The 18,700-nt window shown below is 42.0% G+C and overlaps 1 protein-coding gene across 2 annotated transcripts in view; it reads left to right on the forward strand.

The window, feature by feature from the left end:
• The window catches only part of LOC118095529 (caspase recruitment domain-containing protein 8-like), a 64,282-nt gene that overhangs the window by 42,673 nt on the left and 2,909 nt on the right, over nt 1-18,700 (forward strand). The window contains exons 5-10 of one of the 2 annotated variants that reach the window (XR_009558480.1): nt 11,542-11,606; nt 14,438-14,661; nt 15,403-15,656; nt 15,967-16,097; nt 16,273-16,414; nt 16,529-16,576. Coding sequence is in view for 1 of the 2 variants with exons in the window: in XM_060281720.1 (XP_060137703.1) it covers nt 11,542-11,606; nt 14,438-14,661; nt 15,403-15,656; nt 15,967-16,092; nt 16,273-16,414; nt 16,529-16,576 (859 nt within the window). In the remaining variant the exon portion in view is untranslated. The remainder of the gene's footprint in view (nt 1-11,541; nt 11,607-14,437; nt 14,662-15,402; nt 15,657-15,966; nt 16,098-16,272; nt 16,415-16,528; nt 16,577-18,700) is intronic. The other variant, XM_060281720.1, reaches the window with a different exon arrangement.

Here is an 18,700-nt window from a genome sequence, read left to right on the forward strand (position 1 = left end):
TGTGTCCCTGTGAGGTAAGTGGCTGAACACATGGGCCCAGACTGGGGGGAGGGGGCAGCTGCCTCCCCCCAATCAAGTAAATGAATAAAAATATATAACTAAAAGTAGAAATTGTGGAAAGATTTTGACAGATTTTTCTGAGCACTTGGAGTAAAAAAAAGTAGTAGTAATATTAAACAACTGTTGTTGAGACATTTCATTCCAAATCTGCAAGACACAGGCGGACAGATTACTCCTAAGTGTCCCTGCTCAGGAACTGGAGCCAAACCAGCCGCCTGGTTCTAGGGAGCTGGTAATGATTAAACGTGTGAGAGGGTGACTACAAGGAAGTTGGCAGGATCAGTCCTACTAAACACAGACTCGGCGGCGTAGCAAGCTGCCGCAACACCCGGCGTGGTCAAATTGCCATGCACCCGGGGGGTGGTGCAGGGGCGCGGTATTGCCACCCCCCTGTCCCTCCAAAGCCACGTGCCTCCAGTGCCAAGCTCCAGGTAGAAAGCCCGCTCAGTTCAGCGCGCCCACCACACCAAGCGGGCTTTTTACCTGGAGTTTGGAGCTGGAGGCACACAGCTTTGGACTCATGGGGGGGCGCAATACCCCATCATGTAACGACGCATATTGCAGCATCACGCTGCACTTGCGTTGTTACGTGGCAGGGTATCTCTGCCCCCCAGTGACTCCAAAGCCGCACACCTCCAACTCCAAACTCCCAAAGCCCGCTTGGCGCAGCAGGGGTGGTGTGCCACTTGGCGCCCCCACCCCCGCGACTCTCAAGCTGAGCCTCCAGCCTCCCAGTAAAAAGTCCTCTTGGTGTGGTGCGCCGTGCAGACTATTTACCGGGAGGCTGGAGGCTCGGCTTGGGAGTCATGGGGGTAGGGGTGCCAAGTGGGCCCCCCCTCTTTGAAGACCTATTCTGTGGCAGTGCATTCCCATTTCCTGGAATGAGAATGTTTTCTCCATGTACCTTTCTTATGTACGTGTACTTTATTTTTTTTTATTTTTTTATTTTAAAAACATCTTTATTTTTTATTTTAAAAAGTCATACAAATGATAATGTGTAAGATAGCAATAATTTACATATAATGGTCAAACTCCAAAAAGCAAAAAGGTAAAATGATAAAATGATAACAAGCAACTCAAAAGCACAAAACATACAAGATACCAAGGGGGAAAAAAGGAGAAAAGAAAATGAAAGAAAAGAAAGTGCAAATTCGAAGTACAATGAAGAAAAAGAAAATATCCCACAATAAAAAGAAACTTCCAGATAGTGAAATCGGTTCCCTTTCACCATTCCTACATCATTGTGTTTCTTCCTCAATATGATTCTTTTTAGTAATTTTATATTCCTCAGATATATATATTTATATTTTGTTCACTTCCATCTTCCTTGATTTGAGTATCTATCCGATAACTTGTTGGTTCTATTCTAGGCATATCACCCATTTTGAGCTTAATCCCTCTTTGTAAAAATAATCTATTGCATAGCTCCATTCCGTTTTTAATTTTTGTTTAGAAGTTTTCCTAATTATTGTTGTTATTCTGGCTAGGTTCATATATTCTACTAATTTTATTTTTTTTTATTTTTTAATTATATTTTTTATTAAACGTTTTATCAACACACATACAAAACACAAATACAAAAAGTAAACATCAAAATACAGAAATACAAAAATACAAAAATACAACAGAGAAAATATATCATCTCTAATCCATTTTAATATTCATTGTCCTCTGGCTTCCCCAATTCCCTACTATCTGATTTTCATTTTTATAAACTTCTGTAGCAGTTTCTAAATCATCCTTCTTACCCATCATATAGTCTCTTTAACACTTCAAAAATTTCATCTTTATATCATCTATCATATTTTCTCCCTTTCAATCTTCTATTATTTCCCTATTGCCTTAACTTCTTTATTTTCCTGGATGTTCAAAATCTAGTTTTCAAATTCATTCCCTATGTATATTTTAAATTTCTTCCAATCTTTTAAAACTTTGTCATTTGTTTGGTCCCGGAGTCTTCCTGTCAATTCTGCCAATTCCATATAATCCATCATTTTCATTTGCCATTCCTGCATCGAAGGCAGTTCCTCTTTTTTCCAATATTGTGCTATTAAGATCCTAGCGGCTGTGGTGGCATACATAAACAAATTAACATCGTCCTTGGGGATTTCTTCCCCAATTATTCCAAGCAAAAAGGCTTCCGGTTTTTTCAAAAATGTGTTTTTAAACATCTTTTTCAATTCATTATAAATCATTTCCCAGAAGCCTTTTATCTTAGGGCATGTCCACCACATATGGTAGAATGAGCCAACATCCTGCTTACATTTCCAACATTTGTTGTCGCTTTTGTGATACATTTTAGCCAGCTTGACCGGCGTCAAATACCATCTATACATCATTTTAATCAAATTTTCCTTCAACACAGTACAAGCCGTAAATTTCATACCCTTCTTCCACAATTTTTCCCACTCCGACATCATCACATTATGACCCAAGTCCTTGGCCCATTCAATCATCACTGATTTTGTTTGCTCATCTTTCAAATGCCATTCTAGCAACAAATTATACATTCTAGACAAATTCTTGTAGTCTGTCTCTAATAACTCCGTTTCTAATTTCGACTTTTCTGTCTGGAATCCTATTTTTTTATCTAGCTTGAATGCTTCATTTATCTGCACATACTGAAACCAGTCACTCAACCTATCTTTCAGTTGTTCATATGGCCTTAACTTAAAGTGGTTTCCCACCTCCATCAGGATATCTTTATATTTCAACCTATTCTCGTCCATATTTGTCCTTTTAGGTTTCTTTGCCTCAAGTGGTGAGATCCACCTAGGAGTTTTTCTTTCCAATAGATCTTTGTATCTAATCCAAACATTAAACAATGATTTCCTAATTATATGGCTTTTAAAACCTTTGTGTAATTTTACTTTATCATACCATAAATATGCATGCCAACCAAACGCATTATCATGGCCCTCTAAATCCAACAAGTCATCATTGTCTAACAAAAACCATTCCTTCAACCAACAAAAAGCTGCGGCTTCAAAATAAATCTTTAAGTCTGGCAGGGAGAATCCTCCTCTTTCTTTTACATCAGTCAAAAGTTTGTATTTAATCCTGGGTTTCTTCCCCTGCCAGACAAATTTAGACAGTGTCTTCTGCCACTCTTGAAAACATTTCATTTTGTCAACTATCGGTAGGGCCTGAAATAAAAACAACATTCTCGGCAATACATTCATTTTAACAGTTGCAATTCTTCCCATTAAGGACAATTTCAACCTTGACCATACTTCCAAATCTCTTTGGATTTCTTTCCATAGTTTCTCATAATTGTCTTTATACAAGTTCAAATTTTTTGACGTCATATTAACTCCTAGGTATTTCACCTTTTTTACACACTTCAGTCCTGTGCAATCCTCTATATTCTGTCTCTCTTGCAATGTCAAGTTCTTTTCTAGTACTTTAGTTTTCCCTTTATTTAACTTAAAGCCTGCCACACTGCCAAACTCTTGAATTATCTGCAGTACTCTCACTGCACTCTGTTCAGGGTTCTGCAAGGTCAGTACTAAATCGTCTGCAAAGGCTTTTAACTTATATTGTTTTGTACCCACTGTAATTCCTTTAACACCATCATCGTTCCTTATCATGTTCAACAAAACCTCCAGAACGGAAATGAATAGCAGGGGGGAGAGTGGGCACCCTTGTCTTGTTCCTTTCTCAATTCTTATCTCTTCTGAGACCACATTATTTACAATAATCTTAGCTCTTTGCTCAGAGTAAATACCATTAATCCCATTAACAAAGTTTTGGCCAACCTCCATTTTTACAAAATTTCTTTTCATAAAATTCCAAGAGATATTATCAAAAGCTTTTTCGGCATCTACAAAAATTAACATTGCTTTGGTGTTTATTTTCACTTCCAATCTCTCAAGAATATCTATTATAATTCTCACATTGTCTTTCATATGTCTACCAGGCAGGAATCCTGCCTGGTCTTTATGAATTAAGTCTTTCAACACCCTTTTCAATCTTGATGCCAAAATACTAGCAAATATCTTATAATCCACATTTAGTAAGGAGATTGGTCTGTAATTTTTAACCTGAGTCTTGTCCACATCCGGTTTTGGTATCAGAGAGATAAAAGCTTCTTTCCAAGTCTCTGGTGCTTTGCCCCCCCCTAAAATCTCATTTGCTACCTCCATTAATGGTTGTATCAACCAGTTTTTTAATGTTTTGTAGTACTTGGAGGTAAGTCCATCAGGTCCTGGGGCTTTGTCGTTTTTCAATTCTTGAATTGCTGTTTCAACCTCCTGTCTTGTAATCAGTCCATTCAGTAGGCTCTTTTGTTGTGCTGGAATTTTTTGCAGTCCATTTTCTTTTATAAACTTCTCAATTCCATCTAAATCTTCTTTTTCCCTTTTATATAACTGTTTGTAATATTTTGTAAAGCATTTCCGTATCTCTGCAGGGTTCTCAATAGATTTTCCTTCATCCATAATCTTTATAATTGTATTCTCTTTTTGTCTTTTCTTCAATTGCCAAGCCAACAATTTTCCACATTTATTAGCCGATTCGAAAGATCTTTGCTTCATTCTTCTAATTTTCCATTCAATTTCTTCATTTATTATTTGGGAGTACTGCACCTGCAAAGCTTTTATCTCTTTTTGAACTTCCTGACTTTTTGGATTATCTCTCAATTTTTTTTCTTTTTCTTTCAATTTGTCTAAAATCTTTTCCTTCTTTTCATTCCTCCTCTTCTTCCAAATTGTATTCTGTTGAATCAAAAATCCTCTCATTACTGCTTTGCCGGCATCCCAAACCATTGTAATATTTTGTCCTTTATTCAGATTTAATTCAAAATAATCTTTCAACATCTTCTGGGCCTTATTATTTATCTGCTCATTTCTCAGTAAAGAGTCATTCATCCTCCATCTAAAAGAACCCTGCAGGTACTGTTTTAACTCCATTAAAACTGCGTTGTGGTCTGAATAAGTTCTGGGGCATATCTCGCTTTTTGTCACTTTTGGACATAAGTCCTTTGTAATCCAAATGTAGTCCAATCTACTTCCTGACTTTTGCGAGTCCGAAAAAAAGGTGAACTCTTTTTCTAATGGATTTTTTAGCCTCCAAACATCTACTAAATCAAAATTCTCCACCAAATCAAAGAATGTTTTTGGAAGCTTGCCATCATTAGATATTTTTTGTCTTTGAGTTCTATCCATCATGGTCGATACAGCCCCATTAAAATCTCCCATCATTATGATCTTATAATCCAAATATTCCAACAGCGCAGTATGAATGTTCTTGAAAAAGTCTGATTTAGCTTCATTTGGTGCATAAATTCCAAGTATCAAACATTTTTCGCCTTGCAGAGATATTTCCACTGCGATATATCTCCCTGTTTCATCCTTAAACAATAGTCTAGGGTTATATTTTTCCTTTACATAGATGACTACCCCTCTTTTCTTAACTTTATCAGAAGATATAAATTCTTGGCCCAATAACTTATTTTGTAAAATTCTTCTATGAGTCCTAATTACATGGGTCTCTTGTAAACAGATAATGTCCAAATTCTGTTTTTTAACTACGTGATAAATCTTCCTTCTTTTAACGCATGAATTTAGTCCATTCACGTTCCACGAAAGTACTCTTAACGCCATCTTGTCTTACTTTAAAGTTTAATCTTCGTCTCCTGGTCCAGCGCCAATCCCTGCTCCTGCTCCTGCCAGCAATTCTAAATCGAATGCTCCTGGTCCAGCTCCTGCTCCCAAACCTTGGCCTCCTCCAGTTGGTGATTTAAAATCCTCTGCGTGGCTTTCCAAAAATCTTCTTTTATCTTCAACCGATCGGATCTTATATTCTTTTTGTTTGTATTTAAATGCCAGGCCTTCTGGAAATTTCCACTTAAAGAAAATATTTTTCCTCGTCAAAATCGTTGTCAGGTCTAAATATTTATTTCTTTTAGCCAAGAAGAATTTAGGAGTTTCTTTAAACAAAATTACCGTGTGCTGGAGAACTTCCAATTTTTTCTGGTAGTGGTGACCTAGTATCTTATCTCTTTGCTCCTTTGTTTGAAAAACCACTATACAGTCATTCAAAAAATTGGAATCCTTTTTCTTTTTTGGGCCTACTCTGTAAGCCCTCAAAATAGTGGCTTTTATCTCTTCTTTGTCCAGGCCCCACCAATCAGAAAATTCTTGTGCGATTAAATCTCCCAAATCTCCTTTTCCCTTCTCCAGCTCCGGCAAATTCCTGAGTCTTAATTGATTCTCCTTATCCCGTAGTTCAATAAAAGCAAGCCTAATTTGTGTTTCTTCCTGCAACTTTTCTAAGTCTGTTAGCTTAGTTGTTTCAATGTCTGTTACTCTCACATTTAAACCAGAGACCTGTGTTTTAACTTCCTGAAGATCTTTTTTCATCACACCAAATTCTTCTTTAAATTCCTGGAGACACTTTGTGGTGGCTTTTACCTCTTTAGTTAAACTTTGTAGACTCTGCTTATTTTCTTTCATAAATTCCAAAATTTGCTCTTGAAAAGCTTGATCTTTGGAATCCCTTCTCAATTGCATTTTTTTGTCGGTGCCCGACATTTTTTGTTTATATATTCCACCTTTATGATTGCCAAATAATTTGTAATCCACCAGGCAGCTAATGTGCCTTTCCAAGCCAGAAAACTGTAATCCACAATGCAATTATTATGTCTCTAATTCCAGAGAGATGCCTTCTTTGCAAAGTCCCCAATTTTATAATCCACTTAGCAGCTAGCGTGCTAGACCAGTGGGATTCCTGCCCTTAAAATTATTTTGTAATCCACACAGCAGCCAACGTGCTGGAAATCACATAAGTTCTTCCACAACCAAACCAAAAATCATTTGTAATCCACACAGCAGCTGATGTGCTGGAGCACACTTTCTCTTTCTCCAAAACCCAAAATATTTTGTAATCCACACAGCAGCCAACGTGCTGGAATTTACTTTCGTTTCCTCTTAGTTCGAAACACCCCTGTATTACCAACAGAGGCTGCAATGCTGGAAAACACTCACTTTCCCCCAGCTGGCTCCCAAGGTCATCAAACCTTCTTGTAACCCAAACAACTGGGTAGGTGCTGGAAATCAGGCTCCTTTCTCACAGGCGGCAAGTACTTTCTTTCTGTCCATAGGGGTATAGTCAAAATCCAACAAAGTCTATTGCAGTCTTCTTAATATAACTTAGTTCCAACAATGTGGCAAGTCCTTAACTCCCAAATAACACTGTCTCCAATTTTGCAAATAGTTAAAAAGAGGCAGACTTCAACAGCTCTTTTTCAGTTCTTTTGAGGCATTGTTACACTAACAAAGCCTCTATTCTCTGGCTGAGCTGACAGGTCCTCCTTTTCCAGCAAATGACTCCCTTTAGTTCTTTATTGCTTAATTGCTTAATTGCTCTCTAAGTACACCTAAATCGTCTCCCCCCCCCTCTATATGGGGGAGGTTTGACAGCTCTCCAGAAAGAGTCTTAGAAAGAAAAAAGTCTTTGCGGCTTCAGTAACTTTTGCTGCTGCCGCTTCAATCAGTAGATAGGGGCTGGCTTCCTTCTTTTAAACCCCTTATCCGTGGCCAATTTATTCCAAATTAAGTCAGATTAATATCCTAAGTACTCACGGTCCATTCTTTAGCCTTTTGTTAGGAAGAATCGCCCGCTGTTGCCATTCAGTCCTGCGGCTTCACGCTGTCAAGGAGAGTGCTGTGTCCACCATAGCGCTGCAGCTCCGACCCCCTCGCTCTCGGGGGCTCAAAATTAAGCCTTTCCGGGGAAGGGGGAGCCCGCAAAACTGCGCTGCCGGACCGTCCACGTTCTCAAGAAGCCCCTCTTGAGATTTCTGAGGGCGCCCGCTTCGCCGGAGCAGGGCGCCCAGTCCTTGACGCGTCGGTTTCAGCTCAGCTGAACTGAAACCCGACTGAATGGCCGCGCGGCACGACAGGAAGCCCGACAATAGTTTCCATATATTCTACTAATTTTAAATGCCAATCTTCGATTGATGGGACTTTATCTCCTTTCCAATTTTTGGCTAGCACTATTCTTGCCGCTGCACATGCAGTATTCTCCTATCCTTAGGGGTATTCTCAGGTAGTAGATTTAAGAGAAAAATCTCCGGTTTTTTTCCGAATGTCCACTTCAGCATTTTTTTAAATTTCTCGTATACGTTGTTCCAAAATATGCTCACTTTACTACAATTCCACCAGCAATGGAGATAGTCTCCTGCTTCCACTTTGCACTTCCAACATCTGTCAGATTCCTTTTTATATATCTTAGCTAGTTTGGCCGGTGTCAAATGCCACCTGAATACCATTTTCCATATGTTTTCCTTTATCCCCATACAAGCCGTAAAGTTAATATCCTCCCCCTACAATTTATCCCACTGAGAGCTATAAATCGTTCTTCCAACGTCCTGTGCCCATCTTATCATCACGTATTTGGTCATCTCATCTTTCATATCCCATTCAAGTAAATATTTATAAATTTTTGCCAAAGGTTTTATGGGGTTATCTAATAGTAATTCCTGTAACTTTGATCTATTTTCAACAAATCCAACCGCTTTGTGTTTACTAAAGATGCTTAACACCTGGCAATAATGTAGCCAGCTCAGACAGTATTGTTCTATTTGGTGGTAAGGTTTTAGTACATATTGATCGTTAACCTTGTCTACTAATTCTTTGTATGTTACCCACCTTCCTCCTTTGGGCTCTTTACTCATTGAGACCATCTCCAAAGGTGAGGCCCACCAAGGGACTTTTGGTTCTAATAATTCCCTATATTCATTCCAAGCGTTGTATAGAGATCTTTTGAAGACGTGATCTGAGAAGGAATTGTAATCTCCTGCTTTTTCTTTTAACAGGTACGAGTGCCATCCTCGTGTGTTCCTGAAGCCTTCCAAATTTAGCAGATCCTGATCTTCTAATAAAAACCACTCTCTCATCCAGCATAAGCACGCTGCTGCGTGATAGATCTTCAAATTAGGGACCCCCCATCCTCCCCTCTCTTTAGCATCTGTCAACAGCCTATATTGGACCCTAGCTTTTTTCTTTTGCCAAATAAATCTGCTAATATCTTTTTGCCACGTATCAAATGTCTCTTTTTTAATTCTAATTGGTATCATTTGAAATAAAAATAAGATTTTGGGCAAAATCATCATTTTGATCGCCGCTATTCTCCCTGGAAATGTCAAATTTAACCCTCCCCATTTATCCAAATCTTCTCTGATCGCTTTCCATGTTTTAGCATAATTATCTTCGAATAGGTTAACATTATTTGGTGTTACTACTATTCCCAGGTATTTTATTTTGTTCGTTATTTCCCACTCAGTAATACTCTTCAATTTGTCCAATTCATCTTTCTTCAAATTTTTTGTCATTATTTTAGTTTTTTCCCCATTTACTTTAAATCCCACTAATTCTCCATAATTTAACAATTTTTGTTCTAGCTTTCCCATCATGTCAATTGGATCTTCCATCATTACAATAATATCATCGGCAAACGCTCTTAATTTAAAAATCCTTTTCCCTACTGAGATGTCTTTAAACTCCTCATCATTCCTAAAATCGCAGATTAGAAATTCTAATGCTGCGATGAATAATAGCGGCGATAAGGGGCACCCTTGGCGTGTTCCTTTGAATATTCCAAATTCCTCCGATAACTTTCCATTGATGATCAATCTAGCCGATTGTATATTATATTATAGATTGCCTCAATTGCTTTCATGAGTTTACCCCCTATTCCCAATTTTTCCAATGCTCTTTTCATAAATCCCCACTCTAGGTTATCGAAAGCCTTTTCGGCATCTAAAAAAATGAATGCAATTTTTTTGCTGGGGTTCCAATCTATATATTCAAGTAAATTTAGGAGAGTTCTTATGTTATTATGCATTTTCCTTTTGGGTAAAAAACCCTGTTGTTCGTGTCCTATAAGTCTATTTACCGTGTTTCTCATATTATAAGACATGTCTTATATTTATTTTTTCCTCAAAAAAACACACTATGGCTTATTTTCAAGGGATGTCTTTTTTTCCCTCCTCCTCCTGCCACGGCCGGCATTGCTGCTGCGCCTAACACTTTGTCTTATTTTGGGGGTATGGCTTATATTCCTTGAATGCTTAAAAATCCTGCTATGGCTTATTTTATGGGTATGTCTTAAAATATGAGAAACAGGGTAATATTCCTTTTATTCTGGTGGCTAAGATGTCCGCGAAAATTTTATAATCAACATTTAACAATGATATGGGTCTATAATTTCTTACCTCCTCCTTCCCCCTTTTATCCTTTGGAATTAAGGTTACGAATGCTTCCTGCCATGTCTTTGGGAGTGTCCCCTTTTCCAATATTTCATTCATTAATTTTTGATACATTCCTGTTAACTCATTCTTTAAGGTTTTATAATGACTGCTGGTAAGGCCATCCAGCCCCGGTGATTTCCCCGATTTGATTTTGGCTATGGCTTCCTCTATCTCTTGCCTCGACACCGCTTTATTTAATATCTCATTTTCTTCTGAAGTAATAGGGTTCCCTTTAAACTTTCTAAAATATTCTTCCAATTTCTTTTCGTTTAACTCTCTCCCTTTGTACAATTTCTTATAATATTTGACGAAGCAATTTTGTATATCTTCAAAATTAGTCCATCTCTTTCCCCCTTCATTCACCGCTGTTATTAATCTTTCACTTTGTTGTTTCCTCAATTTCCAAGCCAGTAACTTCCCTGCTTTGCCTCCATATTCAAATGTCCTTTGCTTGGACCATTTGATTCTATTTCTTTCTACAGAATCAAATGTATGTGTACTTTAATGGGGTTTTCCCCTTTCTCAGTAGCTCTCATGTGATTGGCTGACTGTTGATCACATGAGAGAGGCATTCCATTCTCTTCCAACTGTTATTCCAGTAACTGTCATTTTCAACTGTCTTTCTGCTTCTCTCTCTTGTGTAAGGAGGCAGAATGGCTGCTGAGAGAGAGAGAGAGAGAGAGATCAGGAGATTCATGTGGGCCGTGTGTGTTAGTGTGATCTGTCTAAAGTGAAACAGAAGGAGGAAGATCCCTAAATGTTAACACAGTGGTACCCTGGATTGCGGACCCGATCAGTTCCGGTTCACAACCCGAAAAGTCTGCAACCCGAGCGGCGCTTTTGCTTCTGCGCATGCGCACGCGGCGAAACCCAGAAGTAAACACTTCCGGGTCCACTGCATTCATAACACAGAAAAGCGCAACCCGCAGCGGACGCAACCCGAGGTAGAAACCTATACAGGGGCTCTCTGTAAGAAACAGAGAGAATACTGCTGAGGTGAAAGTAAAAACCTGTCATAAGAAACTGTAAGACCTGAGTGAGAACTACTATGGCCAAAATGAATGCAGAACAAAGTAGTTAGAGCCATTAGTTGTCTGTATTTATGGGTTTGACCTCAAGCAGTGCTCCTTGGTGTGGTCATATGGATGTTAGAAACAGACAAGAATGCCCTGCTTTCAGGTGGAAAAGGGGTTTGGTGCCCATATTAATGATAAATTATTTTGTAACAGGATCTTCCAGAAACATTCAGACCAGAGGTGTTTTTGGATTCAGAAACGAGTCGTGAAAAATACAGGTGAGCAATGTCTCTCTCAGATCTTGCAAAGCTTTCTCCTTTAAGGGAACGTTATCTACATTGATTTTCTTTTTAGGTTTCAGAGAAGTGTTCCTCAGAACACACCTGGTATATGATGATCTCGCAATCATCACGTGGTGGTGCTCTCTAAAATGTTCCCGAACTACATCTGTGTCAGGGACTGGGCAGAGGAGGAATGGTGGAGACTGCCCCCCCCTGAACCTTCCAGGGAGGAGGAGGAAGAAGATAGTATAGATTTACAACAAGGGTTTGAGGGAGGTTGCAGCTCAGAGGCAGATGAGGGGGAAAGTTGGGATAATATGGGAGAGCCAGAGCAATACCTGGTTGACGTCATTAGAAAGCATTCCAGATGCTGCATCCTCCAGAACCCGGCGAGCCTTAAAAGTAGGAGAGCAAAGAGCTCAAAGACAGAGGGCACGTAGCAGCACCCATAGAAGTGATGAATGAGGAAGTGGGAGAGATGGGGGGGTGGAGATTCACTTGGGACGATGCCATTATTCAAGAGGCTGGGTTGTATAGCCTCTCTCTGTAAATACTGAATAAAAAAAGGCATAGTAAGATATCTTCCCTCGTTTTTATACTTTCCTGGGCAACAGCCGGGAGTTGCTGACAGCATCCTGACAATCAGACACCCATCTGCACATTGCATTCTTGGGTTTCCAGGAACAGAGCTGTGAAAATACTACATTTCAACATTGCTGTTGCTTATATCCAATTGTTTATATCCCCCGTCCTTTGAGAAATGGGGTTAGCATCGCTAAATGATGTCTAAGCCAAAACAGAGTGTGAGGAAAGTGAAGTGTGTAAGTTTGGATTTTTGGAGAAATGGTTTTTCTACTCCACAAACAAATAAATGCATACATACATTTGATTTATTTCCATCCCACCTTTCTTGCAAAGTGTTGGGATGTGATTAGGTGCTAGGAGAAGATATATTTATTAGATATTATCCTTCTTTCCTCACGTTTGTAAGTTCCATCCCTTTGCAGCTTAAAAGACAAGCCTTATATAGGCTAGTTTTAGCCTTTTAGTTTAAATCACCCAGGATGCTTTAAGGCAGGCTGATATTTCCCCCTTTCTCCCCCTTAAAATAACTATTATACACAAAATAGTCTTGTGAAAGATAAAAATAACATTTACTCACTCATAATGCTTTATGCTTTGTGTTGTTGTTGTTTAGTCGTTTAGTCGTGTCTGACTCTTTGTGACCCCATGGAGCAGAGCACGCTTTATAAAGCATGCTTTATAAGCAGCTTTATTCTAGCAGGCTTAAAATGGTACTCCAGGTACGAAGACATGCTTTAGTCTAGCTTAGAAAGGGAGCCTGACGCTGGAGCTCAGACTTACCTGATCTTGCAACATTGCAGGCATGGTGGAAGAAGAGCAGAAAGAAGGTGTGCCCAGGCAGTAGTCACGCCCACTTCCTGTCTGGACACAAGGGGGGTGTTCTCACAGAGCTCTTGCTAGCAAGTTCACAGGAAAAACCCTTTTATGCGCCTATCTAGCAAAACACGAATTGTTGGTTTGACTGCATTTTAAATATCTCACACAAAGAGCTCGTGGTTTTCCCATCCTCATTTTATCTTTACAACAACCATGTGATGTAGGTTAGGGTAAAAGCAAGTGGCTTGCCCAAAGCCACCCAAGGAGCTGCTTGAAGGAAGGTTGATGTCTGCTCCCCCCCCCCGGGCTTTATTGCCCCTCTTCCAAATCACTGTCTTTTGATCTTTCCCCCCAGATTTGCTACACTGTCTTGACATTTGCTGGGGTGCCAACCATCCATCCCACATTCCAGTTGTGACCTTGGGGTTAATATTCCACATCTCCATTTCACTCTTTTACACACTGCTTTCCATAGGGGTTTAAGTGTGCTTAGGTCTCTTCCTAATCTTCATAGAATCAGAATTGTTGGAAGGGATCCTGAGGGTCATCTAGTCCAACCCTCTGCAATGACAGAATATGCAGCTGTCGCATACAGGGATCAAACTTGCAACCCTGCCATTATCAGCTCTAGGGCTTTTTTTTCAGCTGGATCTCACCAGAACTGAGTTCCAGCACCTCTCAGGTGGGCGCCATTTCCATCATAAGAGAACTAGGGAAGTGTTCATGGTGAGTTCCGGCACTTCTTTTTCTAGAAGAATAGCACTGATCAGCACTATGCTCTAACCTCTTGTACTGTTTCTTTCAGATTTTACGGTCAAATATTATTGTAAGGGTGACAGGGAGCCAGCCCCCATCATCCTGACGTCTACCTTGTTGAGTACAGAAAGCAGCAGTGGTTCTGAAGGAGCCAGAGGGGGAGTGGGAGACTCGAAGGAGGAGAGAAATCAGAGGGTGGAACAATGGCAAAGCTCGTGGGGGCGGGGGGCGGAGAGAGGCAGGCAGATGCTTAGAGATGCTGCGGAGCCAGGGAACCTTCTGCTAAGGGAGGAAGCTGAGAGGGCATCACTCTTTCCGGCACCAGAAGTAAGGAGAGCACCGCAACGTCAAGGGGTCAAGGGGGCGGAGTTTTGGGGTGCCCAGACTACTTTGCTGGCGTAGGAACAGATGTACGCCACTGCCGGATTCTGATTCGGGATGAGAGGTCATGTTTTAAGCTGTCTCTACACTGTAAATACTTTGCACAATAAAAGTCTTTAAAGACAAACTGGACTCAAGCGGAGTTACTCCAGAGTAGACACGACGACCCTCTGACAATTAATGAGTCCAAGTAGTTGGGGTGGGGATTGCTTCCCATCAGGAAGATGCAGAGGGTGTCCAGCTGGTGTTCAATCCACTTATCTTTCCATTTTCCCCTTTGTGCCATTCAGACTGTGCTTCACGAAGGCTGGATCCTTCCTTTGCTTGTATACTGATGTCATATTTGAGGTCAGAGGAGCTGTGACCATCACCTACCACTTTGATTCATGGTCTAAGCACCTGGCCAAACAGAACACACAGAATTGGGTTGTCGCTGGGCCTTTGATCAACATTGAAGCAGATCCAGCAGAGGCCGTGGCAGCTGTTCACTTCCCTCACTTCTTGTGTCTTGCAGGTATGGTAGGCACAAAAGTTTGTAACAAAATAAATATTACATGTAACAAGAAGGGTGCAGGGATGAGCTTTGTCATCCAAACTCAGGGGAGGTCATGCACAGGCTGGCTGCAGAGGAGTGGTGGGAGGCACCAGTTGGGGAATCCCCCTGGGTAAGAAGGCTCAGAGCCAGGAGATTGCTGGTGGGACAATGATGAGGGATCAGAGGGAGAAGCCTGGGAGGAGGTGGTGTTGGAGGTTGAACAGGGAACAGGGATTAGTGATCAGGAAGAGGCTGTGACCGAGAGCAGTGCAGAATTGGAGGCAGAAGTGGAGGCTGGAGAGAAGGTGGGCCAGGAGACAGATGTGAGGTAGGGCGCTGAGAAGCAAGGGAGTCTCCCCCTCCTTCTGCAGCCAGCTTTCTTCTCCATTCATCTCCCAGAATCAGAAGTGGTATGAAGAGGGCAAAGCAAATACAGACATGGTGAAGTCATCTCAGATTTTTTGGGAAGGACCTGGGGGGGAGGAAGGGCCTTAGAGAACAGCCTCATAGAGGCTAGATGTACCGGAATGAGTTGTAAAGTAGTGCTCAGTAGGCTTGGCTTCCTGGGCTGGCCTTCTTTCTTTGAATAAAGGGTTGATTGACGTCGGTGACACTGGTTGTTTTACTTCTGACCTGCTCTTGACTCCAGCTCCTGGTGGACGGGTCCATAGTTTCCCACTAGAAACATGTCTGCTTGTTTTCCTTTGTGCTTCTTTCCAGGTGAAGATGGTTCCCAAGCCTACATTGCACATTTTGTGGAAGGGGGGATGAGTCTAGAGAAGCCAGACAGAGTGGGGCCGTATCGTGTTGTGTTGGAAAAGCCAAACTTCTCTCCCCGTGGAGCCATTTTTAAAACCTTACGGTCATGGATTAAGCCAAACATCCACACTGTGGCACTGCTCTATCAAATGGTTCAATTCCAGCCACCAACATTCCACCTGTACCTCCTACCCAATGACGCTTCTGTGAGAAAGGTAACTGGGATTCTCCAACTCTGATTGGTATTCCAGACGTCCTGGCCTTTACTACCAAAGTGGTTTAGTTTTCTTTATATTACTGATGGAGATCCTGTGTCCCTTCAAATTCTGTGGAATGACAAAATACCCATCATTCCTGACCTCTAATGGCTGTTTCTGATAAGAATCCAATGACACCTGGAAGGTTGCAGGTTCCCCATCCCCGCCTTATAATCTGCCACAAAGCCAAGAAAGTGGTAGGGATCCAATCATCCAGAAGTTGGTTATCTTTCTTGCATATCTCAAAAGTGACCTTTGCTTTTCCCAGGCGGTTCATGATCATGAAGTACAGTGTCCTTCACAGAGAATAGAGAAGCCCCCCGGGACCCTGAAACCTCTGACGATTGGCTCTCGCTTCTTTGTGGAGACAAATGATGTCAGAGTCTGCCCCAAGGTGAGGTGAGACAAAAAGATGATGAAAGGTTTTGCTAGGGCAGGGCCATGGCTGTGAAGTATGAGAAGGGGGGGGGAGACTCCACCAGGATCCCTCGTCACCCTTTAATTTGACTCCTTTGGAATGGCCGACTGGGCTAAGCCCTGTTTGCACATAAGGAGGTTTCATGCTTCCCCACAGGAAGTGGAGTTTCAATGTCTGGATGCTGACAAGCTGCAGCAGTACGTGGAACTGTCTGCTGAGCAAATGCAAGACATTTTTAACTTCAGCGTGATGGAGAAGTGCAGAAATGAACTCATCTGGGAGGCCCATGTGACACAAAGTGAGTTGGAATGGAGGAAGATCAGAAGGTTGGACCATAATTTGGATGGCAGGGTGACAAAGGACATTCCAGTCACATTCCCTCTTTTACTGCCTCTTTCCTGTTCTCTTTCAGAAGACTTAAAGTCCCCTGAGATGACTTCTCTTCTACAAGCAGCACAAGGTCAGCAGGTTTTAATTATTTCCTCTTACCTTGTAACGTCATTGGTCAGCTCTTGGTATCTGCCCCACCTTCTCACCTTCCTCCCATTGGGAGCACAGAGTGGCTGGTGATACAGTGCTGCATACATGGTGCAACAAGGAAAAGTCACTTTTGTAATGTTATGGAATCACCTTCCAATACAGATCCCCCCCATGGGCGTAGGCAGGGGGGCAGGAGGGGGCAGCTGCCCCCCCCTAGAAGCAAAAAAATTAATGTATTTTACAGACCATAACCAGCACTTTTCCCCTCCAAAAACTGAAGTGGAAAGGGCTTTGCTTTAGCAAGAGCAGCTAAGTCTCCGCTTGCTGGGGGGGGGGGAACACAGCAGTAACAAAAACACATCAAATAAATAAAGCAAAGTGGCTACCAGTAGTTAAGCAGTTAAGACAATGGAGCATATATCCCCAGGCAAGATTCGATAGCTGACCATTTCACCCTATTGTTCTTAAGTGGGAGTTGTTAATGAGCATTCAGGAGCATTAAGAGTTCTATTGGCGATTTAATGAGGGTGCAGACTCAGAGGATTCAATTTGACTAAGGTGGCTCTGCAAGGCTAAAAAGAAGTGAATAAGAAAGGGGGGGCTGTAGCTTTGACAGACACAGTGATGTTTATAAAAAGCATTGGTGTTCCAGTCTGCCCCTCCTCCTGCATCTGTATACTGTAAATCAGGGGTGGCCACCTCCCAAGAGACTCTGATCTACTCAGAGTTTAAAACTGGGGGTGATCTACCCCCTTTTGGGGGGTTCAGGTCAAAGCTGTTGAGGTTTTTTTAAAGGAAGGGAAGCCCTGTTTTTTGGGGTTTAGGTCAAACTTGTTGAGGGAGGGAGGACCATTTTTGTTTAGGGCTTCAGGTCATAGTTCAACTTTTTTGAGGGAGGAGGAAAATTTTGGGTGAGCTTTTTTTAGGGGTGCCAGTGACCTACCAGTGATCTACCACAGACATCCAGTGATCTACTGGTAGATCACAATCTACCTGATGGACGTGCCTGCTGTAAATCAAGCAGAGAGAAAGCTGCTTACAAGGCTCCTGTACATGCAGAGTTCCAGCATCACAGCGTCACCCAGAGGCACCCACAAATATGAGTTATCCCTCTCTCTATTTCTTCCTTCCTTCCCTCCCTCTTCCATCCTTAATAAAATACGGGGGGGCAGATAAGCCCCACATAGAAAGCCCATCAACATGGGGGGGTGACTCTTTCAAATACGGTATTTACCAGTAATTGGGGGGGGGGGAGAGGCACCTAGGCCTCTAGGAGTTGGCTGCTATGCCTAGGAGTAGGACAATTCAAGAAAGCAGAACGATGCATATGGTATGGTAATATATCAATAGAATCGTAGAATTGTAGTCGGAAGGGACCACAAGGGTCATCTAGTCCAACCCGCTGCAATGCAGCATTTTTTTCCTAAGGTGGGGCTTGAACCATGGTTGAAATATTATGCTGATATGCAGCAACGCCTCGGAGCCATCGTGGCTGCGGCCATGCCTTGCCTCACCCTCGCCCGCCCTGCCACCCCCTCTCGCCTGCCCGACCCTCCCGTCCTCTTGCTGCAGAGTTCCAGCATCACAGCGTCATCCAGAGACACCCACAAATATGAGTTATCTCTCTCTCTATTTCTTCCTTCCTTCCCTCCCTCTTCCATCCTTAATAAAATACGGGGGGGGCAGATAAGCCCCACATAGAAAGCCCATCAACATGGGGGGGGGGTGACTCTTTCAAATACGGTATTTACCAGTAATTGGGGGGGGGGAGAGGCACCTAGGCCTCTAGGAGTTGGCTGCTATGCCTAGGAGTAGGACAATTCAAGAAAGCAGAACGATGCATATGGTATGGTAATATATCAATAGAATCGTAGAATTGTAGTCGGAAGGGACCACAAGGGTCATCTAGTCCAACCCGCTGCAATGCAGCATTTTTTCCCCAAGGTGGGGCTTGAACCATGGTTGAAATATTATGCTGATATGCAGCAACGCCTCGGAGCCGTCGTGGCTGAGGCCATGCCTTGCCCCGCCCTCGCCCGCCCTTCCACCCCCTCTCGCCTGCCCGACCCTCCTGTCCTCTTGCTGCAGAGTTCCAGCATCACAG

Source organism: Zootoca vivipara, chromosome 13 (genome assembly GCF_963506605.1).
Source record: "Zootoca vivipara chromosome 13, rZooViv1.1, whole genome shotgun sequence".
Lineage (NCBI taxonomy): Eukaryota > Metazoa > Chordata > Lepidosauria > Squamata > Lacertidae > Zootoca > Zootoca vivipara.